Here is a 26,367-nt window from a genome sequence, read left to right as displayed (position 1 = left end):
CAAAAGACTTAAAGACCCAAACGAGACTTACCATAGAGCCTAACTCATGGCAAATCCTGTAATTTGTCCATCATTGATTATTTTATGTAATAAAGTAAATTACAGGAGTCCATAGATCTTCTGGACTATAGCAGAGGCCATCCCAAGGAGCATATGAGATTCATTCCTACAGCCTCTAGGGACAAGTGACCATAATGACTAACCAGGAGACTCTGAACAAGGATGCAAATTAGCAAGGGGCCCACCAGGAGAGTCCAGGGAAGAAGATATCATCCTCATGTATGCTCCATGGGACAGAGCTCCTCTATGCCCAATCCATCATATCAGAGGGACCATTCCTTCATTATCTTCTCAAATCTAAGAGTCTAGAGGGCCAGGTCCTATTTTCTTGGTTTGGCCAGGAGCTAGCTCTATCCCCTTGGGTCAAGTCATCTTCCTGAACTTCTGTTTCCTCATCTGTAAATTGGGGGTAAGAGGATCCTAGATTCCAGACATCATAACTCCATGTATCACTTAGGTCATTCCTCTCTCTCTTCCTTTTACCATTCAAACATACATGTTTCACCCCATTCATGTATTCTTATTCCCTTTTTCCTGTACTAAAATCCCCCTCCAATCCATATCTTGGTGTGAGGGCAACTCTGAGCTTTTGGAAAACTACACAAGGGTGTCAAAGAATTGGAAACTAAAGGGATGTCTCTCAACTGGGGAATGGCTGAGCAAACTGTGGTAGATGATGATGATGATGAAATACTACTGTGCTATAAGAAATGATGAACAGAATGATTTCAGAAAGAGCTGGAAAGACCAAATGAACTGATGCAGAGTGAAATAAGCAAAACCATGAGATCATCATACACAATAGCTGCAATATTATGGAATGATCAAATGTGGTAGACTTTGATACTAACAGCAATTTAATGATCCAGAACAATTTTGAGGACCTATGAAAAAGAGCTGTTGGAGTAGAAATGCAGATGAAAACATATGATTTATCACTTGTTTATTTGGGTACATGGTTTGGGGTTTGGGGTTCTATAAGATAACTAAAATGAATATTATAGAAATATATATTTTGGTAATACATGTATAGCCAGGATTGAATTGTTTGTCAGCTCCAGGAGTGGGGAGGGAAGAAAGGAGGGAGACAATATGAATCATATAACTCTGGAAAAATTATGTGGAATTTTTTAATTAAAATTAAAATTTTAAAAAGTAAATCTAAATTTAAATTTTAAATTTTAAAAAGTAAAAAAAAAAGAAAGCTACACAAGTTCCCAAGGGTCTAACCCTCAACTAAGTGAGAAGGACTTCAGCTAGGGACCCAATGACAGACTGTCAGTTACCCGAGGACTAACCGAGTTATGTTCAGAAACACTCCTCATCAGGTTGGCCATGAAGCAATGAAATTTTCAGTCACAGCAAATCACAAAGACTATGTAAGAGAAGTATGCAACATGCAGGAGAGAAAAGAATGCCCACTCTGAAAAAGCACTGAACAATGAAGTATTGAAGTGTTTCTATTTGATGAAGGGAGGAAACTCATGCCCAGAGAAAATAAATAACAGTGCCCAAGGACAGACAACTAATGAGAAAAGCATTTATTTAGTGCCTATTATGTCCCAGGAACTATGCTGAGCATTAGAGATACAAAGAAAGGCAAAAGACAGCCTCTACTCTTAAGGAGCTCAAATTCTAAGAAAGATAGACGGCACAGTAGCTGGAGTGCTCAATCTAAAATCAGGAAGACCAGAGTTCAAATTCTGCCTTAGGTGCTCACTAATTGTGTGACAATGCAGAAGTCATTTACCCTCTCCTAGCTTCAGTGACCTCACCTAAAATGGGCATAACAGCTGCTCTGTCTTAGAGATTGTTAGAAAGATAAAATGAGACAATATTTGTAAAGCACTTTGTAAAGCCTAAAGCACTATTGTTAGGTATATGATAGGGAAGACAATATGGGGGGGGGGGCAGGGAATATACAAATAAGAGATATATGTGGGATAAATTTGAGATAATCAATAAAAAGAAGAGAATAAACATTAAGGGAGTTCAGAAAGGGCTTCCTGTAGAAGGTGAGATTTTAGCTGAGTCTTGAAGGATGCCAGGAGACAGAGATGAGGGGGAAGAATATTCCAAGCCTGTGAGACAGTCAGAGAAAATGACCAAGTTGGAAGATGGAACCATGAAGAGGTCAGTATTGTTGGATTGAAGAGTATGTTGTGGGGAACTAGAGAATTAAAAATTAAGACAAGCATTCTCTATTTCCAATGCAGTCCTCTCTGCTATTTGCCCTTCTTCCCTACTTCCCCAGAGTGTAGGAAAAATTCAGAGTTCCTAAAATTTTATGAATTCTGAGATGAAAATGACTTGGCTTTTTGTGGATAACAGAATAAGATTAAATATTATATACTCTCATCTTCATTTTTCTTGTGCTACACTCTGGGAGTAAGACTTAGAACCCCAACCTCAGCTAATTGGCATGGTAAAAGAATGAAGCTGACAGCATAAGTCAACAGGGCTGAGCCTGAGGGACAGGCATCTTAGGATCAGAGGATTTAGAGCTAAAAGGGACTTTAGGGATAATTTACTTCAACTCCTTCATTTGAGAGAGGAACTAAGGGAGGCCCAGAGAGGTGAAGCCACTTGCCCAAGGGCATACAGCTGTTAAGTGGCAGAATCTTCAAAATTCCCTCCTTACCAGGCTAAATGCTTACCCTGAGCAGTGACAAGTAGAACTCATTGGAAAGTGAGGAAAGTTTAAAGATTATTGTTATCTCTAACACATTGGTAGTGTATGGGGTGGGTATAGGGGTGGAAGAGAGCCAAGAGACAAGTCCAAGAAAGTACTCCCCCCAATCTTCTTCCTCTCCTTTGACTGTGTGACAGTTTTGCCTTTTTTGTTCCCTTATTCTCAATTCTAACAATATATTTGTTATGCTACCAAAAAAGAAGTGGAAAAGATCCCTTTCAGTTGGCATACAAGGATTCTCCCAAAACACACAATAACTGGTTGGTGCTTAGGCTCGAAAAGGCGTGGTCCACCCCTGTTTGTAACCAGGTATTTTCACTCTGTTCTCGAGTCCCAGACTAAGACCCTTCTGAGCCCAACCACTGACTAGTTCATCTGTAAACATTTATGAAATACTTTCTAGGTACCAGGAATTATGCTAAATTCTGGATATAAAAAGAAAGGCAAAAGGCAGTCCTCATCTAATGAGGGAGATAACATGCAAACAAATATGTACTCAAAAAGGGCAGATACAGGATAAATAAGAAATAATAAACAGAAGAAAGGCACCAGAATTAAAAGAAATAAGGAAAGGCTTCCCGTAGAAGATAGGATGTTAGCAGAGATTGAAAGGAAACCAGGGAAGCCATGAGGCAGAAATAAGGAGGGAGAGCATTCCAGGCATGAGGAAATGCCTGGAACTAGAAGATGAAGTGTCTTGTAGAAAGAACAAGAGGCCAGTGTTCTTAAATCAAAGAGTATATGAAAGGGTATATGGTGTAAGAGGACAGGAAAGGTATGGGGGCATAATTTATTAAAGGCTTTGAGTGTCAAAGGATTTTATTTGATCCTAGAGGAGATAGAAAGCAACTAGAGTTTGTTGAATAGGAGATGGAATGCCAGAACTGTGCTTTAGGAAAATCACTGATAGCTGAATGAAGCCTGGACTGGAATGGAGAAAGACTTTTAACAGGGAGACCAACTAGCAGCCTGCTGCAATATTTTCAGGAATAAAAGATCCTGTACCATGGCGATGGTAGTGTCAGAGGAGAGAAGGGAGCATGTGAGATAAACATTGAGATAAAGTCAACAGGCCTTGGAAACAGATTGGCTATGGAGAATGAGACATAAATGAGAAGTCAAGGATAATACCTAGGTCGTAAGCCTGGGGGCCTGGGAGGAGGGTAGTGCCCTTGAGAATGGTAAGGAATTTAGGAAGAGGGGAAGTTTGGGGAGAAAGAAAATGAATACAGTTTTGGGCATGTTGGGTTTAAAACAACTACATCTATTATGAAATGCCCAATGGACAGTTAGAGATGTAAGAATGGAGATTAGCAAAGAATCATCAGAGTTGTAGAAATAGATTTGGGAATTAAAAACCTAAAGATGATAATTGAATCCACAAGGCCAAGAGAAACAGTAGAGAAGGAGAAGGAAAGAGGGTCTAGGACAGAGCCATGGGGGATACTCAGAGCTGGTGAAGGTGAGATGGACTAAGATGCAGCAAAGGAGACTAAGAAGGAGCAGAATCAGGTTAAAATGGTGTCATGAAAACCTAGAAAGAAGAAACTATCCAGAAGTAGGTAATCAACAGTGCCAAAAGCTACAGAGGTCCAAAAAGGAAGAAGACTGAGAAAAAGTCAAAAGATTTGGCAACTGCAAGATAACAGCAGAGAGCAATTTCGATTGAATAATAAAATTCAGAGTTGTTAGAAGTTAGAGTTAGAGTTAGAGTTAAGAAGTTAAACTAGAGTTAAGAAGAAACTGAGAGAAAAGGAAGTGGAGGCACCTATTAATAAGACCATCTTCTCAGGCAGTTTAGCTCTTAAAGGCCATACAGATTTGAGATGACTCCTGAATGGACAAATCAACTGAGAGTGCTCTGAGGATGGGGAAATCACATTTCATGTGTTTTTAGGCAGTAAGAAAGAAATCAGTATAAAGAGAGAGATTGAGCATGACAGAGGAGGCCGTCGACTGTGGGAAAAGATGGAATTAGTAGTCTCCCATGCATAGGTTGAATTAATTTTAGCAAGGAGAAGGGCTACCTCTTCATATGAATCAGGGGAAGGAGGAGATAGTGGCAGAAGAGATCTGAGTAATATTAGATGAAGAGAAGGGGAGAAGAGGAAGCACACAATGAACAATGAATCTTTTCATTTTTGTTTTGTTTTGTTTTTCCAGCAAAATATAAGGATTTTTTTTTTCAGGTTTTCAGTTAAGTTGGAGGCAGGAGGGAGCCATCTGAGACTGAAGAAAAGAAGAACAGGTTTCCAAAAGCTGCTGTGATGAGTGGAATAGTGAGATAATTAGGGAGATGTAGATTGAATACTCATTAACTCACTGAACTCTTCCAACTAACTCATGGATTTGGGCTATAAGGAAGCTTGACAGCAAGAGAGTATGGATGGCCTAATTCAGCTCATATCAATTGCTGGAAGACCAAGACTTCCAAGATGTGAAGTCATGCCCCCAAAGTCACCCAGTGAGTGATGAGCAGAAGGGCAGGTGTAGCACTGAGGTCTCAACTTCTAGACCAGTACTTTTTCTACTACAAAAGCTATTATTGGGGGAGGGGGAGGTTTGGACCGAACTGTGATGTCACTGATATAAGGAGTTCCCAGAGAGGAAACCTCCTGTACATATGCGGAGCAGTAATTCTCCTTAACATGTGGTCTTTTGAGTGCCAAGTAAGGGGCACTTGAGGATTCAAGGAACTTGCCCAGGTCTTCCTAACTCAGGCCAGCTCAGTATTTATGCTACCATCCATACTCCTGCCAGGCTGCTTTTATCACATGCTCCACCTCAATCCCATTGCAGAGGCCAGCTTGTGAATGTCCCCCATTTTCAGGCCACTCATCCTTCCTGCCTTTCACTCCCCACTCCAGGTGCTGAGGTGACACAACACACAGAACATTATCTACTTTCTAAAACAGTGATATCAAACTCAAGTAGAGGAGGCCACTAAACCATAAACAAAATTCCCTGCCAGATCCCGGAAGGATATTGCTTTAGAAAACTACATTTTAACATTATCTATTTTCTATTGTATCTTCATTTATTTTGTTAAATATTTCGGGGGGCAGCTGGGTAACTCAGTGGATTGAGAGCTAGGGCCAGATATGGGAGGACCTGGGTTTAAATCTGGCCTCAAACACTTCCCAGCTGTGTGACCCTGGGCAAGTTACTTAACCTATTACCTAGCCCTTACCCCTCTTCTGCTTGGAACCAGTACACAGTATTGATTCTAAGAGAGAAAATAAAAACATATATTTCCCTATTCCATTTTCATCTGGTTCAGTTTCAGTCAGGTTTGACACTTCTGTTGTAAAGCATTTTCACAATGAATTGATCCTTTAATAGTAATAACTATAAGAATAATAGCTAGCATTATAGTTTTGGTGCTTTCTTTATAAATATTTCATTTTACAGACACAATAACTTCCCAATTCAAGATCCAGTGTTCTTTTCACCGAACCACAAAACTAATCCTTTCAGCCACCATGGGAAGATGAGAGGGGAGAAGAGCAGAAAAGTAAGGTGACAGCTGCCCAAGTTCAAATTCCACCTCAGCTACTTGCTACCCATGTTACCTTGGACAAATCACCTCCCCAATTTTGCTTCACTTATTCATCTCTCAAATGAGAGAATTGGAACAGATGATCTCTGGGGATGATGCAAGGGAAAGATAATTGAATTTAAAGTCAGCAGATCTGGGTTCAAGACCTGTCTTTGATATTTACTATATGTATAACCTTGAACAAATCACTTGCCTTCTTCCAGGCCACAATTTACACATCCACAAAAAGAAGAGATTGAAGTAGATGATCTTTAAGGTCTTTACCAATTTTAAACATATAAGCCAAAGAGTTCTTCCTCCTCTAAAATCTATGACCCATCTTTACAGATGGATAAACTGAGGCCCAGAATGGGGAAATAACTTGTCCCAAATCTGAGGGATATCTCTGAGGTCCTGTTGTCTGTCTAGCTTGCTTGGTTTCCATTTCTAGATAATGGTCAGAAGAGTCACACAATTTCAGAGCCAGAAGGGACAGAGGCCATCCAACAAGTCCATCCAACAAAGAAGGATCTCTTCTACAATATATTTAACAAATGCTCAACCAATTTTTGCTTAAAAGGCACATGTGATACAGATCTCACTACCTGATAATTTAGGGTACCTCTTATTTTAAAAAGTTCTTCCTTATATCAAGCCTTATGATGGAGCAGAACAAGTTTCAGTCCTCTACCTTCTGACAAGCCTTCAGATACTTGAAAACAACTATTATATTCCCTCTAAGACTCCATTCTCCAAACTGAACATCCTCAGGCAGGGAAGTGGATAGAGTATTGGATCTGGCATCAGGAAGATCTGAGTTTGAATCCAGATTCAGACACTTATTTAGCTGCATGACCCTGGGCAAATCTGCCTTAGTTTCCTCATGTGTAAAATGGGGATATCAAGAACAGCATCAACTTCACATAGTTATTAGAAGAATCAAATGAGATATCAAATGCACACAGTGGGCATTTAATAAAGGTTTGTTACCTTTCCCCCAGTTCCTTCAACTAATTTTTATATGACATGAACTTGAGGCTCTTTGGGACTCTGGTTGCCCTTCTGAGATCTCTCTCTAATTTCAATGTCCTCCCTAAAATATGGCACCCAGGACTTGTCAGATTGTATTACAGATGTTTTCTGACTAGGATATGGTCCAGAAAGACTACTGTTTCTCTAGTCTTCACTTTATGCCTCTCTTAATGCAGACTAAGATTGCATTTGCTTGCTAATAAAAATTCAATGTAATTCAATGAGTGCTTCATTCTTGGCTAGCTCTCAGTTTACCTGACTCTTGACCTTGACTCGAATGCATGATTTTTCCTTGACCAAAGTCCTGCATCAACTTTATATAACTTCTCTGTGAGTCCAGCACCATTAATAACAATGGCAGCTCCCATTTCTATGGTAATTTTACAAAGTATTTTCCTCATAACTGTATGAGGTTGGTTGTATGAGGGTTATTACTATCATTTTGTAGAATGGCAATCTGTGACTAGGAAAGATCAAGTGATTTACTCAAGGTTATATAACTAATAAGTAGTGGCCTCCATTTCCACTTTTATGAAATTCAAAGGCTAGATTTCAAGGATGAAGATGGTCTCTGAAGTTCCTTCTAGCTCTGACACTCAAGGGCTATAAGTCAATTAATAGTGGAGTCAGAATTTGGATGGGCAGCTAGGTGGCCTAGAATCAGGAAGATCTGAGTTCAAATTCAGTTCTATACCAGATAGGTGACCCTGGACAAGTCACTTCATCCTGCTTGTCTCCATTTTCTCATCTATAAAATGAGTGAGGAAATGGCAAACCACTCCAGTATCTTTGCCAAGAAAATTTCAAATGGAGTCATGAAGAGTCAGACACGACTATAACGAACTGAACAACAAAAAGAAATTGGGGCTAGGTCTCATCACCCAAATCCAGTCCACTTTCCCCTGGAGCATACTGCTTCTCTAATCCCTGAATGCCTCCCATTAAAGGTAAAATGCAACTTGAGTAGGGTCCACAGGTGATGATGGCTCCCTGCCCAACTCCTAGAACCAGGGGAGGCAAAGGCAGCAAGGGGCCCTTGGCACAGATCTTACAGAAGAAACAAACAGCAACAACAACAACAAAAAAAAAAACAAAACAACCCTGTGGAATAGAACAACCTTCCCAGACAGGAGAAGACAATATTCCTGGATAGATTTGTCACTATATGAAACAGAGGTCCAGATTCAAATAATAAAATAAAAAAATAAACCAGGAAAATCTTGATGGGACAGGTTTCTGTTTGGCAGGATGTGAGTCAAAACAGGCCAGCAGGAGGGAGGTGGGCCACTGAAGCAGGAACTGGGAATGTTGAGTCTGGGCTCTGTTCCTTGGCCTCTAGTCCTTAGGGGGTTTGGGGGGGGGGTCAAATGGAGGAGGCCAGCGGCCTGAGGCTGGTTCTATAAAGACTGCTTGAGGCTGCTCGGATATACCTCCTCCCTTCCTTGACTTCAGACAAACTAGCCTCGTCATTGTTCCCAGAACACATCAGACACATTCCCATCTCCATGTCTTTTCTCAGGTCATTTCCCTTGTCTGAAATGTCCTTTTACGTGTTACTCTTCATTCAATTATCAAAACAATAATTATCTTTTATGTAGTATTTTGCAAAGAGCTTTATATACATTATTTCATTTAACACCCCCAAACAATCTCTGTTAAGGGCAATTAAGGTAGGTTAGTTAAGGCAGTTAAGGGTAGTGCTATTATCATCCTCATTTTACAGATGAGGAAATTAAGGTTGGAAGAGGTTAAGTGACTTTATAAGTATCGCAGAATGAGTGTAAGAAAGTATCTGAACTCAGGTCTTCCCGATTCAGAGTCCAGAACTCTGCCTACCATGCTGGCTAGTTGTCTAGCCAAGACTTTTTTGTTGTTCAGTCATTTCAGTCACTCTTCTTGATCTCATTTGGGGTTTTCTTCACAATAATGATAATAGAGCACTTTACCATTTCTTTCTTCAGCTCATTTTACATATAAGGAAACTGAGGCAAACAGGGTGTCTCACAGTGAGTAATTGTCCACATTTGAACTCAGGTCTTCCTGATTCCAGATCCATTTTGACACTTAACTGCTTCAGCCAGGGCTTAGCTCTAACATGACACTGTGCCTCTGCTAAGTCTTACACACACACACACACACACACACACACACACACACACACACACACACAATCTCTGCCTCCTTAACATTCCCAAAGCAAGTAATGGATGCATCACTCATTGGACTCTCTTCACATCATCTCACATTGTTTTTCATTAGTTCTTCTCTTTGTGTATATGTCCTGCCTCCCCAAGCAATCTGTGGGCTCCTGGTAGGCTGAGACCAAACCCATGTATCCTGCCTCTTTTAATCAGTAAACATGCAGTAGTGATGACTACAGTAGAAAATAGTGGTAGTGAATTTCTTCTACCTTATTCATGAGACTAAAGAGACCCCATTTACCACTTGGCCACTGTTTTCATTTTACACTATACAGTGTCCTCATTTTTTCTCCCTACCCTGCCCCACTCCTTTTTATCCTAATCTAGCTGCATGGAAAGATCAAGTTTTTCTTACTGTGAGGTCATTCCTAGTTAAGGAGCTTGAGGACTGAAGTCTCAACTCAGAACCAAGACTCTGGGGTGGGGGGAAAGGGGGAAGAGGAAACAAGAGGAAATGAAAAGAGTTAGAAGCCCTATATTGATCAAAGGAAAAGCCATGGCTGTCCTATATCCCAGCAAAGCTTTAACCAACTGATCTCCACCACAGGGTATGGAAAGTGTGTCTCAGAAATCACTGGTCACTTTTCCTACCTCTATGCTTCTAGGCAAAACATTCTAGCCAATCTTTTTATCCTCATTTTATAGAGAGGAAACTGGGGCCCAGAAAAAGAAAATGACCTGCCAAAGGCCATACAATCAGTGGCCTGGGGCTCACACCAAGATCACTGACTCAGCCACTATATGAAAATATAATGATGGTTGCTATAGACTCCTTCCTCAACTCTCTCCTCTCTCTCTTGTCCACCATTTTCAGCAACCATGCTTGCTTTGCCAAGCACACCTTTCTAAGCAAAACTGACAGATCCTCAACCTTTCCTTAACTCATCATCCCATCTTCACCAAAAATAGCTAGGCTGGAAAGTGTGAGTCCTGTAGAGATAGAGGAGACTAGACAAAAGTGTGCATTAGAAAGGTGCATCAGCCAGCAGAGGAGGAAGGAATATGGCTTTTTGATCAGATGATTTTAGAGCTAAATGGAACCTTAGAGAATATCTGGTCCTGTCTCACTTTACAGATGAGACCCAAAGAAAAAAAATGGTTTACTCCAAGTCATACAGGTAGTAAACAGCAGAGCTAAAATCTAAACCCAACTTCTTATGCCAAATCCAGTCCTCTTTTCACTTTACAAAATTCTTCTAAAACTCTCAAGTTAAGAGTGTGAGTTCCACACTCAGAGGAGCTAGCAAAGCCTTCTCTTGAGAAAAAATAAGGATGTATCTCTAGAGTTTGATCTCAAGATTTTCCACAGACCCCTTGCCCAAAAATATCTCATCAGACTGCCAGGGAGTCATCTGCTCTCCAACCTGATCTAAAATTCATTAATATATAGAATGTTTGAGTAGAAGGGGACTTGGAACATAAAATGTTAGAATACAGAATGTCAGGCCATAGCAGCATCTCCTATTTACATGGCATACTAAAGTATGTAAAACCCTTTAGTCAACAGAAGCAATTCAGGTATGATCATTCCCACAAGATGCATAAAGAAACTCCAGCTCCATGGGCTTGTTTCTTGCTCAGGGTCACAAAACTAGTCATAACAGAGCCAAGATTTGAAGCCACTTCTTCACTAACCCAACTGACTCCACACCTTCACTAAACCCTGCTGCCTCTATAAATGGAACATTAGAACAGAGAATGTTAGAACTGGAAGGGACCTTAGAGATCATCTAGGACAACCATATCATTTTACAAATGAGGACACTAAAACCCAGAGAAGGGAAGCAACTTGACCCGGTCATCCAGCTAGTTTGTAGTCAGGTCAGCACCAAAATCCTAGGATCCTAATTCCAAGGCCAGCACTCTTTCCACTGTACCCATTGTTATTCCAGAGGTAATTGTACACAACACAAGCACAAACAATTTGAACCTTCTTCCCCATTCCAGCATCTCCTCCCTATCCCTCCACCCCTCGGCTAAACACACACACACACACACACACACACACACACACACACACACACACACACACACACACACACACACACCTTTTCTTCTAAGCCAGTCTCTCTAGGCCTTCTAGGTTATCTCCCTCACTTAAGCACCAGGAAAAGAACCAAGAACCAACAACTCTGCCCTGCCCCCCCCCCAGATAAATATCTGAATCACACATGTTTTGAAGATGAGGATCTTGTTACTGGAAAAAAAGAAAACTTGGTTCCCCCTCCCTATTCCCACTCATCACCAGCTGTCCTCTAGTGTGAGAAAAAGAAAAAAAGGTTTTATCTTTTTAAGAATGAATAATGGCCAGGAAGAAAAGGTTCCCAAACTCTCAATTTTAGTAGCCCTGACCCAGGATTGAGAAGAAGGAATCAAACAGGGATATCTCAAAGTCATTAATCCCCCTAAACACTCATAAGCTCCTTCCCAAGGGAGGGGCTGATTTGATAATTCCCTCTGGCATTACCCTCCAGAATTCAACATCCCATCACATTCTCTCTCTCTCTCTCTCTCTCTCTCTCTCTCTCAGACACACACACACACACACACACACACACACACACACACACACACACACAGAGTTAGAAAAAGGGATGTTAGAGCTCGAAATGCTCTTTGAGGACATACAGGCCAATTTATTCATTCCTCAAGTGAGAAACATAAGTCAAACGGTGTTGTCAAAGTTCCACAAAAAGTGAGTGGCAGAATCAAACTTAGAACCTATTTCCCATAATTCCTAGACAAGCACTCTCTCTAGTTTATATTACTGATTGCAGGTGGGATATCAATAACAACTATGCCTCTCTCTCTAAGGAAAGGAGTCAGTCAGAGTTTCCCTTGGTCACCCACTCCATAGTACCAAGGGATAGAGAGTGCTGGGAGCAGAGAAAAGCACTAGAAAAAAGTGGATCCCAGGAGCATGAGAGACTGAAGGATGACTCACCCCCATCTAGCTAACCAACCAACCTGCCTTCTTTGGTGTTTCATACCACAAACCACTAAACTGAGGCCAAAGGATGTTTTTAACAATTGACCTCAGAGGTCACTAAGCAGCCAAGAATTCTAGATATTGGGGTCCCCTCCAATCAGCTCTCTGAACTAATGAGAGGAATTATAGAACTTTGGAGGTAGATCATGCCCTACCCATGCATTTTTCCAGAAGAGTAACCTAGGCTCAAGGTGATTTAAGTGATTTTCCTAAGTTGGTGACAGATGCTGTGTGACAGTAGAAAGAACAGTGAATTTGAAATCAAGGGTTCTAATTTTAAACTCAGCCCAATAACTTATTACAGTATGACTTTGGGCAAGTCCCTTCAACTCTTATTTGTCATAAAAGAAAGGTGTTTGAGTGGATATAATCTTAGGTCTCTTCAAGTTCTAATCTTATGATTTGAACCCAAGTCTCCTAACTCCTAGCCCAGTATTCTTCCCACCATAATATGCTGTATCCCCCCTCTCCATCTTCACCAGACAGGGACCCATTGTGTCACTCTCTGTTTTGAGGCAGCTGCTGATCAGATTCTAGGAAGCAGAAGGGGTCATTACAGGGAGAATAAAGATGAGCCCTCCCCAAGAAGGAGAGTGTGCTGAGGAGGAAGGAGGAATGTCTCAGGATGGGGATGGCAAAGAAATCAAGTTCCAGTTCTATTACCCCTGCTCGCTGGCCTGTTCCGGCTTCTCGACCGGCTCCTCTGTCTCTGCAGACGGGATCGCCTCAGCAGCCGATAGTAGTAGGATGGTCTCCCGGCACTTTTTCTGCCGCTGGCCGACATACTGCTCCCTCCCCACTAGAGAGCTCCTATCAGCTGGCCCTGCTTCACAGCTGCCCCCCAAGGGAGTGAGGAGACCCAGGCCAGCTCCTGGGGGGGCCGGGGGCCAGGGGATGAGGAGGACAGAAGCCTGAGCCCTGGGCACACTTCCAAGTCAGGCATTGAGAACTATCTGAGAACCACGGAGAGGTCTCGATCTACATCTCAGCCTCTGTGGAGTAGAGCTCCTGGACCCCCTGCTCGCTCAACTTAACTGCCCCGTTAAACTGTGGAAACAAATTCTTCCTCCAACGATAAGCCTGTAGGAGTTGGAAAGAGGAAGGCAGAGTTGGCATTGGCTCCCAGTTGAATGAGGAGGGGGTGACGAATGAGGAGGGGGGAGTAAGTAGCCGGAAAGTCAGTTTGAAAGAAATCCCGGACTGGATTATTGTGTTGGTTCTAACAATGAGTTTACTCAAGTGGGACTCCCATTGGAGTGATGCCCACAAACGGAGGTTCTATGACAGAGAGTACTTGGTATGGTACGGGGGCATTATAAAAGGAGAACAGGGACCCTCCTACCCCTTCTCATTGCCCTTCCCTAAGAGAGGTCCCTTCCAGCTCCAAAATCCTAGTATTCTAAGATTCTAGAAACATATGAATGGCACTCAGAAAGTATGAGCTGCTAAAAAGAACAGTGCATTAGGGGTCAGATGTCCTAAGTTTGAACACTTGCTGTTTTTACTAGCTGTATGACTTTGGGTAAGCTATTGCCTTTCACCAAGGTCTGTTTCTTCACCTGTAAAATGAGGGAAGCAGGAATAGCTGATACCTAGGATCACTTTTAGCTTTAGATCACCTGAATCTGGAGTGATCCTCCATTTGATAGCCTACAGCCTACCTGGTTAAAACCTTCCTTATTCTTTCTGATGGTCTATTGTACAATACCAAGAAGAAGCCGGATGGTAAGAGTGAATTGACTTCAAAATATTTATTCCCTCTCTCTTTTTTAAACCCTTACCTTCCATTTAAGAATCAAATCTGTATATTGGTTCCAAGAGCAGTGAGGGCTAGATAATGGGGGTTAAATGACTTGCTCAGAGTTACACAAGTAGGGAAGCATCTGAAGCCAGATTTGATCCTAGAACCTCCTGTCTTTAGGTCTGGGTTCTCTATCCACTGAGCCACCTACCTGCCCTTTCCCCTAAACCCTTCTCTTGAATTCCAGAGCTGAGATTCTTAACCGGGGGGCAGTGAACTTAAAAAAAATTGATAACTATTTCAATATAATTTGTTTCCTTTGTAATCCTCTATGTGTCTTATGCAATTAAAAGTATTATTCTGAGAAGAGGTCCTTAGGTTTGCCAGATTGCCGGGGGCAAAAAGATTTTGTTTCTAGGTTGTGTCCATAGCTATCCATTGGATTTTCTTGGCAAAGATACAGAGTAGTTAGCCATTTCCTTCTCCAGTGTATCCTTTTGCCAGGCAAGAATAGTTTAAATAATTTGCCCAGGGTCACAAAGATAGGAAGTATCTGAGGATGGATTTGAACTCAAGTCTTCCAGACTCCAGGCCCAATGCTCTAATCACTAAACCACAGCTGCCTTTGCAAAAAGGTTTAGAAGAACTACTCTAGAGAAAGGGAGTCAGAACAGAGAAGGCCAGGATGGAGTTCTGAGCAATTATCATCATTAATCAAGGTCTAAAGGCTGAGAATCAAACCTTGTGAAATTGAGCACCTACAACATTCCCACATCTATACATACACCCATGCAAACCTTCAGACCCTAGATTTGAAGTCAGAGGCTTGAGTTCACATCTTGGCTCCATTGCTTCCTAAGTAGGTGACCTTGGACAAGTTAACTCCACTCTCCAAACTATAGCTTCCTCCTCTGTGATGTGAAAAGGTTAGACCAGATGATCTCTAAGGTCCCTTCAACTCTAAATCCTATGATCCTCCTCATATAACTTTACACAGGCAAGCCTGAAATCCTGAGGGAACCATGAAATGGGAAAACTTTAATTAGAACTTGAATGAACAGTGTCAGACAACACCAACAACCCCCATGCCCCACCTCCAGGGAACCTTTCTGCTCTAGCTGTTCAGAGTGAATAATGGCACACCCCACTGGCTGGGAAATTGATCTAGAAGTAAATAAGCAAACATACAGGGGAGGAAGGAAAGAGAGATGGGGGGCTACAGGCAAACTATATGTGACTAGTTTTTCAGCTTGGGACTTAGAGTATTCTTAACCTGCACTGAAATATCTCCCAGACTGATGAGTGGTAGGTAGCCTAGATGCTTTTTGCTTAGGTAAAAAGATCTAAGAGCTAGAAGGAACCTTCCAACAGAGAATGTGAAGGAATAAGGAATCCCAGAATGCTATAACATGCATTGTCGGAAAATAGTCTGAAAGAGATCTTGTAGAAGTTATTCAGTCCAGCTACTCCATTGTACAGAAGAAGAAACTGAGTTTCAGAGATGTGATAAATTCCTCATACATCAAATAGAGATAGCACTTCTATCAGGCAAATAGAAGGGAAATAGCATTTATTATACCTACTATATTATTCTTACTATACATACCTACTATGTGCTAGGCATTGTGCTAACCATTTTACAAATATAATTTTGTTTGATTCCCCCCAACAACCATGAGACAGGTGGTATTATTATCCCCACTTTATAATTGAGGAAACTGAGACAGACAGAGTTATAATGACCTGCCCAAGGCACACAGCTAGTGTCTGAGGCAAGATTTGAATTTAGGTCTTCTAGTGGCACAGTGGATAGAATGCTGAACCTAAAATCAGGAAGACTTCATCTTTCCTTAGTTCAAATCTGGCTTTAGACCCTTACTAGCTATGTGACCCTGGAAAGTCATTTCACCCTTTTTGTCTCAGTTCCCTCATCTGTAAAATGCGCTGGAGAAGGAAATAGCAAACCATTCTAGTATCTTTGCCAAGAAAACCCCAAAAGAGGTCCCAAAGAGTTAGACACACCTGAAAACAACTGAACAACTTTCTGACCCCAGGCCCAGTGCTCTGTCCCCTATGATATACTTCTTCAGGATAACTTGAAGCATTTTGTAAACTATAAAGCGCTATAGCAGTGATGGAGAAACTTTTAAAGACATTAGAGACTGAGTGCCCAAACTGCAACCCTCATGCTGCATGTGAGCCACCATCTACCCTGCCTCCCTTATCCAGACAGTAGAAGAAGGAAGTACTCCCATTGGGCTGCTGGACAGAGGGGCAGATCATGTAAGAAATGTCCTCAAGCAGGGAGTGGAGAGGGGAAAGGGAGAAGCCCCCACCAGCATGCTCTGGCACATGTGCCATAGGTTGGCCAACAAAACACTTTACATTTCTATTGCCATTTCTGCCAAGGTCATATAGATAAGTCAATGACAAAGCTGAGATTCAAACCTAGTTCTTCAGATCACTTGTGCAATTAGACATAAGAGACTCTAGAGCAGGAATGTTAAAATTATAGTTCAATTCCTTGGTAGAGCTAACTCTAGAGAGGAAATATAGGAAGAATAAAGTCTTATTGGCCTTTTGGGGGAAGAATGGGATAAGAAGCTAAAATCTAGATCCTCTAACCATCCCAATAGTTCAGGAAAAGGCACCTGCCATGGAAAAGAATAAGATATATAAAGAAGTATCTTGTTTTCACTCAAAGCAGTCTAATCTGTTTATAAAATTAGGACTCATGAAAAATTACAGAAAAGTAGATTTCATCTTGATAGGGCAAAGAATGTCTTAATAATTCATGTTTTCTTGCCATAGAATGGGTTGTGAACAACTAAAGGTAGTGAACAAGTCATCAGCATAAGTATTCAAAGATAGGCTAGGTGACCAGCAGTCAGACACACTATAGAGAAGATTCATGCTTAAGATAAGAAGTTAGATTAGATCACTCATGTCAAACTATAGGAGAAATATGACAACTTAACCATGCATGAGAATCACTGAAGGCTGTATATTGACTTAGAAAATCATACCTTAATATCATCTGTGTTTTATTTTACTCTTATTTATTTTAAGTATTTTCTAATTACATTTTAAACTGGTTGACACTTGGGAATGAATGCTAGATGTTTGACACCTCCTCCAGATGATGACCTCTAAGGTCCCTTCCAACTTTAAAATTTCTTGACAGTAGGATGGTTTTGTTTTTGTTGTTGTATCCCCAACACCCAGCACAGTGTCTGGCCCACAGGAGGCAATTAGCAAATGCTTGTTGGACTGTCTCTAAGATCCTATGAGTATGATAGTTATTATAATAGACAATAATAAAACAACATAGAAAAAAAATCAAGGAATATTCTTAAAAGAATCCAAAGCAGAACCAATAATAAAGCATTTCACTCCTATATAATTCATGTTTCCAAAAAATACTACCTATCCAATATTTTTAAATTTATGATATAATAGTTGTTTTTATTCCAATATAATGTCCCAAAGTTAATTAGTAGAACTGAAATTCAGACCTAGTTCTCTTAATTCCACTACACTTTGCTGGTTACAATGGAAAGATTCTCTGTCACCTGGCAGTAACCAAGGAGCCTTCAAGTTCTGCCCTATTGTTCCTTTGAAAAATTACTAAAATCCACCCTTTTACTTCATTTCCATGGTTGCCACGTCATCCCAATTACTCCTGGATTGTTGTAGTATTCTTTTGTCACCCTCATAACACCAGGATTTTTTCACTCCAATCCATCCTTGAAAAGATGGCAGGGTATTATTCTGAAAGTAATCTTTTCATATTATTACTGAGTAGGGGAGACAACAGAAGGTGTGCTACATCTTTAGCACTTTAAGGTTTACACAATATCTTATTCACTACAATCCTATGGAGTATGTAATACAAGTATTATTTCCCCATTTTAAAGATGAAGAAACTGGAACTCAAAGAGGGGGTACCTTGACCAGGTTCATTAAGCCAGTAAGTATAGAAAAATTACTCAACTCTGAGTCTTCAGAAGGCATTGTTCTTTCCACTCTTCCATATTGTCTCTCATGAACCTTTAAAGACTCTTCATTGCATGAAAAATAAAGTCCAAATTCCATAGCCCTCTACAACCTGGCCCTTTCCAACTTTGACACACTGTACATATACAAGCCAAACCAGCCAATACATGCTATGCTCATTCTAATCATGGCTTTTTGCTACTCCCACTCCTTAAGATGCTCTTTCCTATCTCCTCCTGTATTCTAACCATCCTTTAAGACTAAGCTCCACTCACATGTATCATTTTCAGGAGTTCTTTTCTCATTACCCCAAGGTCACAGTGAATGCTCCCTATTCAGTTTCCTACAGTTCTCACCTGTGCTATTCTTTGGACATGCAGCATACTATGTGGCTAGCATTGCCTATCTTGGTTACATATATAGCCATTCTCTCCAAATTGTTTCTGAGCTCCTTCAGAGCAGGGACCTCCTTTCTATATTTCTCTGCCTCCCATTCTGGACAGCATGGAGCTAGGAACATTAGAGAGTCAAAATATCCTGTGATAGAAGACTCTTGAAGATAGTTTAATCCAAATCTTTCATTTTACAGATGAGGAAACTGCGGGTCAAAGCTAAAGTGACTTACCAAATATCCCACAGATGATAAGGCAGAAGGGATTCCAAACCAGGTGTTCTGATTATTAATCCAGTCCATTACACTACACTGCCTCTCCTAAAAAGTGTTTTGTTGATGTTTACTTAATTGAATGGAACTGAAGAGGCTATTTCCTTGGGAGTTTACACTGGACTCTAACATTGGGAGCTCATGAGATGGCCTTCAGTCTGCCCAGGGATGAGAATATTCCAGATCCTAGACCATGGGCAATATTCCAGGCCAGGTTTTACAGTCCCTTCTCCTGCCTGTCGTAGGGAGATGTGGGGGGGGGGGGCAGCACATGACAAGGTCAGGTCAAGCTGGGAGATCACAGCTGGATGGCAGACGCCTTTCCCTGATCCCTAACTACACCATACTCCCCCTGGGGATGGAGGGTAAAGTCCCTAAATCCTGGAGTCCCCAACCAAAAAATTATCACACAATTTAGAGTTAGAACAGAGCCAAAAGTTTGTGTAGTTCAACTCCCTCATTTTACAGAAGAGAAAATTGTAGACTCTAATAGAGAACCCTGAGGAGGCCAGCTTAAAATCTGACTGAAACCATCCTGCTTATTGGCCTTCTTCCTTCCAAGTCTTCTGAGGGCCATCAGACACTAGGGCAGGAGGGGCACTGAAAAGAGCCAAGAGCATCCTCTCTGCTCATGCATACCAGTGCATAGAACTGCCTAATTAGCACATTGGTCCTTGGGATTTTATACTGTCCTCTCCTTGCAAATTCATCACTCCTTTCCTACCAGGAGGGGTCATAAGTTCATTAGATACAGGGCTAGAAAGTCCTTATACTTCATCTGGTTCAGTCCTTTCATTTAGCACATGAGGGAAAAGGTCCAGAAAGAGAACCTGACTTGCCCAAAGTTACAGAGCTAAGACTCTTTTAGGGATGAAAGGAACTTTTAGATTCCCTCAAGTCCAACCCTGACCCTCCCCAAACCCTCTTTTTACAAGTGATGAAACTGGGGCCTAGAAAGGTAGAGTGACTAATTCATGATTATAGAGGTAAAAAGTAGCAGAGCCAGAATTCCATCCTTGATTATTTGATCCCATCTTTAGTGATCTTTCTACCATACCACTATAGCTTTCGTTGAGAAAAAAAAACAAATAAACAACAAAACACTATGCATTTCCTTCCTTCCCAGTTGTGTGTCTGAGGACTAGACCAGCCAGTTGCTCTGAATCTATCAGAAACAATCTGTATGCCCTCAAAATGCAATTATTCACATGTGAATAATGTACAAGCCATTTTAAACACCAGATTCATCACCTCCTCCTTCTCTCCCAAGCAGGAAAAATAGGGGCAGCTGGGTGGCTCAGTGGATTGAGAGCCAGGCCTAGAGATGGGAGGTCCTGGGTTCAAATCTGGCCTCAGACACTTCCCAGCTGTGTGACCCTAGGCAAGTCACTTGACCCCCATAACCTAGCCCTCACCACTCTTCTGCCTTGGAACCAATCCATGGTATTGACTCCAAGAAAGAAGGTGAGGGTTAAAAAAAAAAAGTCCAAGCAGGAAGAATATCCAGATTGAAGAAGGGATATAAAGAGAGCAAGGGGCAGAGCCAAAGTCCTAGAGTGAAGGGTTATTGGGGAGAAGAGAGAAGGAATAACTCAATATTAAGTATTTTTCCTATGGGGAAGAACAGCTCCAGTGAAATTTTCCTGTTCTCCCTGAGACAGTTGGGGTTGGGATCAGGGAGGCCCTGGTACCATAAGAGGAGCACCATGAATAGAGGGAGCCCCCTTCCAGGGGGGAAGCAGCAGTTCTTTGAAAAGACACAGGCTTCTCCCTATGTTCCTTCTGCCTGAAGAGTTAGAAAAGCAAACATCTGGCAATAATTCAGTAAAATGGAGCCAGCCCTTTCTTCTCTATCCCATCCCCCTCTTTGTATTCTGCTCTCTGCCTTCCCAAGACCCAGCTCTCTTACTTCCCCAGCAGCTTCAGTTTTCACACAACATAAACCATACAGTTGGCAGGGGCCTTAGAGATCATTTAACAGAGAAGGAAACTGAGGCCCAAGAAGTTGGGGTGATTTGACCCAAACTACACAGCAAGGTATTCAGAAGAAAGAAAGCCCATGGATCTGCCCAACATAATATGTATCTTGAAAGGCTTGAATATTGCAAGGTTCCTGATGCTGAGAGGAAGCCCCAAGCCAAGCAGACGAAGGGGAAACAACTATATAGATCCTCTGTCCCCGTCTAAACAAAGGAGGCCAAGCCAGACCAGCAGGGAGGTTCAGGTTACTGTTGGGGGCCCAGAGAGACAGCCAGTCTGGGTCTGCAAGGCACACTGAACAGCTTCCACAATCTTGGAAGGAGGAGAGGCCCTGGCCCAGACCCCTGCTGCCCCAGGACATTCATGGGGGGATGGGGAGAAGGATAGGTAACAGGGACTGTAGTGGGTGGGGGAATCTGAGCAGCATTCTTCCTAGCTTCAAATGACCAATGTAACATTACCTTTCAGAGGCAGGGGACATGATTTCCTAAAAGGAAAACTTCTGGCTTCAAGAGGTTCTCTCCCTTAAAACTGCATTACCTCAAGACCTGTCATTTCATTGGATACTTCTTCCACTAATACATCCCCTCCATATAGATACCTCTGTAAGGTATCTTCATGGGTTTCTGTGGCTAAAAAGAATTCATTCTGCTATGGGCTACCTGATTGATGATGCTCTCTCTTCAAACTGCTAGACTGGGGCTGGGACTCATAAGAATACACAGTCCACTGCTGAGCCCAGATAAAAACCGTTTCTAGCTTGACAAGACCTGCCAGAGCCTGTACCACACTAGCAGAGACTTCAGGATCCTGCAATCACATGCACACTACAAGAAGGCCTCAGAAGACTTCCCTGAAGTAATTTAACATCACTTCAATTACAAAAACATTTACTGAGCACCAGTTATGTTTAGAGTCCAAAACTGTATTTGGCACCAAGACCAAGAGAACTATGACCCAGTTTCCTGTCCCTTGTAACTTCAAGGAAGATAGGAAGCAAAAATAATAATAATAACAATAATAATTTAATTTTTAAAAAAGAAAGGAGGCAGCTTGGTATAGCAGAAGCAGTAGTGAATTTGGAAATCAAATGATCTATATTCAGATACTGGCACTGATGCTTCAATTCAGTATATATAGTTCAAAAAACACTAATGTACCTACTATGGGTCAGGCACTGTGCAAGCTAATATGGATTCAAAAACAGTCTCTCCCTTTAAGGAACTTATATTTTACTCAAGAAATAATTATGAAAATGGGTGATGATTAGCTAGCATTAATATAGTACTTTAAAGTTTACAAAGCCTCTTCCATCTTTTATCTCATTTGGTCCTCACAAAAATCCTGAGAGAAGGTGCTATTAGCGCACTTACAGATGAAGAAATTGAAGTCTATATAATTTGCCCAAGGGTAAGAGGAAGGGAACAAGCACTTATGAAGTGCCAGCTATGTGTTAGGCACTATATTAAGCACTTTACAGTATTATTTCATTTGATCCCCTCAAAGACCCTGTGAGGAATGTGCTATTATTATCCCCATTTTACAGTGGAAGAAACTCAAGTAGAGGGAAGGTTAAGTGTCCAAGGCCAGATTTAAACTCAGTTTTCCTGGCTCAAAGTCATGTGTGCTAAACTGTGAGGGTACCACCTAGAAACTTGCTAATATATATGCAGACAAGGACAAGTTTTATACACACACAAAATACTAAGTCTTTTTGGAGGGGAGTATAGTAGGTATACTATGAACTAGGTCATGACAATGAGTTTGAGAGATATTAGAAAGGTAGAATTGGCCAATATTTGACAACTGATTGGATACAGGGGATAAATTAGAGAGAAAAAAACAAGAATGATGCTTACATTGTAAACTTGGGTGACTAGAAGAATGGGTAGACCTTGCCAGAAATAGGGGTGTCAAGCACCAGCATTTGAATTTAAGGGTTTTTACCTCAAGAGGAGTGTTCTTCCCCCTATATCAGCGATGTGGAGTGATTATCTGATCTTCCCTTGCCCCTCATTATCAAATGAGATAATATCGGTAAAGCACTTAGCACAGTGCCTAGCACATAGCAGGCAACTCTGGCTTTGTGTTACTGAATATAATAGTCTAGCAGAAGACTGCTGTCTTGAAAGCCAGATGTTAGCTACCAAAGGGAAAAATGTGTCCTTTCTAGGTATAGCAAAGGGGAAGGGAACACCATGAGTAAAGTTAAGGGCAGATGAACAGATCAGCCTATATACATGATCTAGGTAACAAGGAAGCAAAAGAAAGTGAGAAAATAGAGCTTTGAACATGATTTGTACCAGCTTCCCAAATTTCATATGATTCTAAAGTTGGTGTCGACCTTAAAGGTTTTCATGTGCACTCCAATAAATTAATTCTTTCTACAACAGTACCCAGTAAATGGTCACACATTCTCACACTATTCCATTGCTAGACATCTAGCATTGTTGGCATTTTCTTATTTTGCTGAAATCTAATTTCTGATCACTTCCCCGATCTTAGTCCTTGTTTCTGTCTGTAGCTAATGTTGGACAAAATCAAATCACCACAGTTGAAGAATTAGTCAGAGCTGATCCCTGGGATAAGAGCCCAGCACTGGGCATGATGCCCAATATGCTAGATGGAAGAAATATTAGAGGGGGTACCACCTTCCCTAGTAACAAGGAGATCAACCAAGCTTCAGCAATTGTGCTTAGAAAAGTGCACAGAACAGATGATCTCATAAAAGATTGTTCCTTAGAAGTACGGGACAAAAGAAATTAATTAGGCCTTTAAAGTTTCAGTATCATAGCCCTTTCCTTATCCACAATTGTCCAATCTTCCCTTTTGGGTACAGACTCTCTTTTCTTTCATGTTCTTCCTCGACCAATAAAGAAGGAATTAAGCTCTACCAGCTCTTAATCTAATTAAACCCAATATATATAATAGAAAACCATATCTGAATTTACTAGGATATTTAATGTGGTTTCACATATCCAACATTTGTCCTTGCTTACACAAGACACACCATCTCCCAACTCTGAGCATTTTCACTATCTTCCATTCCTGGAATTTTTCTCCCTCCTCATCTCTACCTCTTGGCTTCTCTGGCTCCCTTCAAGTTCTAGTTAAAATCTTATTTTCTAGGTAAGATCCCCCTTTAATGCAAGTTCCTTTTCTCTCTTGATTATCTCCAATTTATCTTGCATATAACTTGTTTGTAAACAGTTGTTTTAATCTTGTCTCCCCCATTAGATTATGAGGTTGTGGAGAGAAGAGATTATCTTTCATCTTTCTTTGTACTCCCATCACTTTAGCACAGCACCATTCATATAATATGCACTTAATTGTTGCTGACTTAGTGACAATACAGTTTATTACAAAAAGCAGGAGCTAGTACTACCTCTGTTGCCATTTTGTGTCCTAGGCAACCTCTTTAGGCCACAAGCCTATAAATGAGAATAGTCATCTATCCTCCCCTATCTCACCAGGATCCGATAAAGAAAGATATAGATATGGAAGTTATGGATCTAAATAAACGATGACAGACTGACATCTCACATCTTAAGGCTCTTAATCTAGTAAGCCTAAATAACTAGACAGAAGGTTCCTTGAGTAAAACTTAGAAACTGAGTTTCAGTAAACAGGTATCTGAGGGAACACTGTACAATTCTCCACTTTATGCAACAAAATCTCATACAGATGCTGTTGGAACACATTTAGGGACAAGGTACTCACTCTCCCCCAAGGCAGCCCATTCTACTGGTAGACAGGTCAATTTGTTGGAAAGTTCTTCCTTATAATGAGCTAAACTTCCACATTCTGTAATTTCTACTCACTAGATCTATGTCTGCATTCTGGAATCAAGCAAAATAAGTCTAATCCTTCTTTGCTGGTGGGAAACCTTTATCAATTTGAAAATAGTGATTGTGTCCCCAGACAGCAACCTTTTCTTCAGGCTAAATTTACAGCCTTTGTTCTTTCAACTGATTCCCAAATGGTTATTTCCTTGGTTGGACAAAGCTAGGCACTATAGTTTCTCTTGGATCCTAAAACTACTGACCCAGATCTCCCTACCCAAAGGAAAGAAATCCAAATCTAGGGCCCCAGAGTATATAGCAGATACTCCCTGGCAGTGAGGTGAGAAGAAGCTATTCTCTGGGGGCCAGAGAAGAAGTCCAAGTTCTTGGCTATTGAAAGCAAAAATAGAAGCCAGTCAAAAGCCCAGACAAGCTCTTACCTCAATGAGTCAATGGTATTATCTAGAGAATATGATGTCCAAAATGATGGTGTCTGATTCTGCCCTAATCGTTCCATATTGCATTGAGGATTATGTTCAGGCCTGGATCTCACATTTTAGAAAGGATGTTGATAGATTAGATTGTTTACAAAGAAATGTGGCCAGAATGTTCAAGAGACTTGAGAGCAAACCATCTGAGGATTAATTGAAGGAACTGGATATTTAGCCCTGAGAAATCTTATGGGAATATGGTAGCTGCCTTAAAATATCTGAAGGGTTAACATGGAAGAGAATTAGATTTGTTTTTACCCACTGGGCAAAACAAGGAGCAGTGAGTAGAAGATATAGAGAAGCTGATGTCAGTTCAATGTAAAGCATAATATCCTGGCAATGAAAGCTGTTAGAATGCTATGGACTGCCTCAAAAAACGAGTTCCCCATGGCTAAGGGCATTCCAATGAAACACAGAGATAAGAAGGATTCCAGCTAAAATAGGAATTGAGCTAAAGATCACTAAGTACAATTCCCTATCCCATGCAAGAATCTTCTCTGTGGCATCTCACACAAGTGATCATCCAGCCTGGGTATGGATACTTATGGCAAAGAGGTACTCATTAATTAAAATGTCTCTTCCAATTCTGAGATCTATGATTATATACAACTTGTATTCTCCCTAGCAACCCAAACCAACATCCAGGCAAGCCTCTGGCCTTGGTCAAGACTATCCCCTGAGGTTTTAGCACCTGTTTCTGTGCTTCTCTCCTCTTCCCCCAGCCTCCACCACTAGATACAGCTCCCATCTGCATGTCCCAGCCAACACAGTGGAGCTTGACCTCAAAACTTTGGCACTTGCCTTACTTATTTCTCCAATATCAACAAGCCAAAAGGGTTCCATCCAAAATGCCCATCTCCTCTCTTAGCCTCCATTACCCAGCTTTCAAAAGCAGAGTATTGTTTATGGTTTAATTACAAAGCTTGGTTATACATCCCCAGTTCCCTCTCTTTTCAGGATTTTTCCTTGAACCACCCCTCCCCCTGCATAATTTTTTTTTTTAAGTTTGAGGCCAAATATAGTCATCTGTGAACAATTACAGGCTGGCACCAGCCAGGCTACAAAGAGAAAGGAAACTCTTGTTTCTTGCTGAAATACACTCACTGTTTTATACACTGGGGAGAGAGGGCAAACTCCTTAGAGACTCTGCCACATCTTCTTGATGCCAGCTAGATCTAGTCTTAGATTGAGAAAGCTAGCT

The 26,367-nt window shown here is 41.2% G+C and overlaps 1 protein-coding gene across 24 annotated transcripts in view; it reads right to left on the bottom strand.

The window, feature by feature from the left end:
- DAB2IP (DAB2 interacting protein) overlaps positions 1 to 26,367 on the bottom strand; it is a 332,379-nt gene that overhangs the window by 208,966 nt on the left and 97,046 nt on the right. For 2 of the 24 annotated variants that reach the window (XM_056812062.1, XM_056812055.1), the window contains exon 1: positions 13,176 to 13,931. The exons of 16 other annotated variants lie outside the window; for them this stretch is intronic. In XM_056812062.1, coding sequence (XP_056668040.1) covers positions 13,176 to 13,296 — 121 coding nt within the window. In that variant the 5' untranslated portion in view covers positions 13,297 to 13,931. Of the gene's footprint in view, positions 1 to 13,175; positions 13,933 to 26,367 lie in introns of those variants that run through there. 6 more of the 24 variants (XM_007474587.3, XM_007474584.3, XM_056812063.1 and 3 more) reach the window with 5 other exon arrangements.

Source organism: Monodelphis domestica, chromosome 1, assembly GCF_027887165.1.
Source record: "Monodelphis domestica isolate mMonDom1 chromosome 1, mMonDom1.pri, whole genome shotgun sequence".
Taxonomy (NCBI): Eukaryota; Metazoa; Chordata; class Mammalia; order Didelphimorphia; family Didelphidae; genus Monodelphis; species Monodelphis domestica.
Note: the sequence above shows the minus strand (reverse complement) of the source record. Positions and strands in the feature narration are given on the sequence as shown.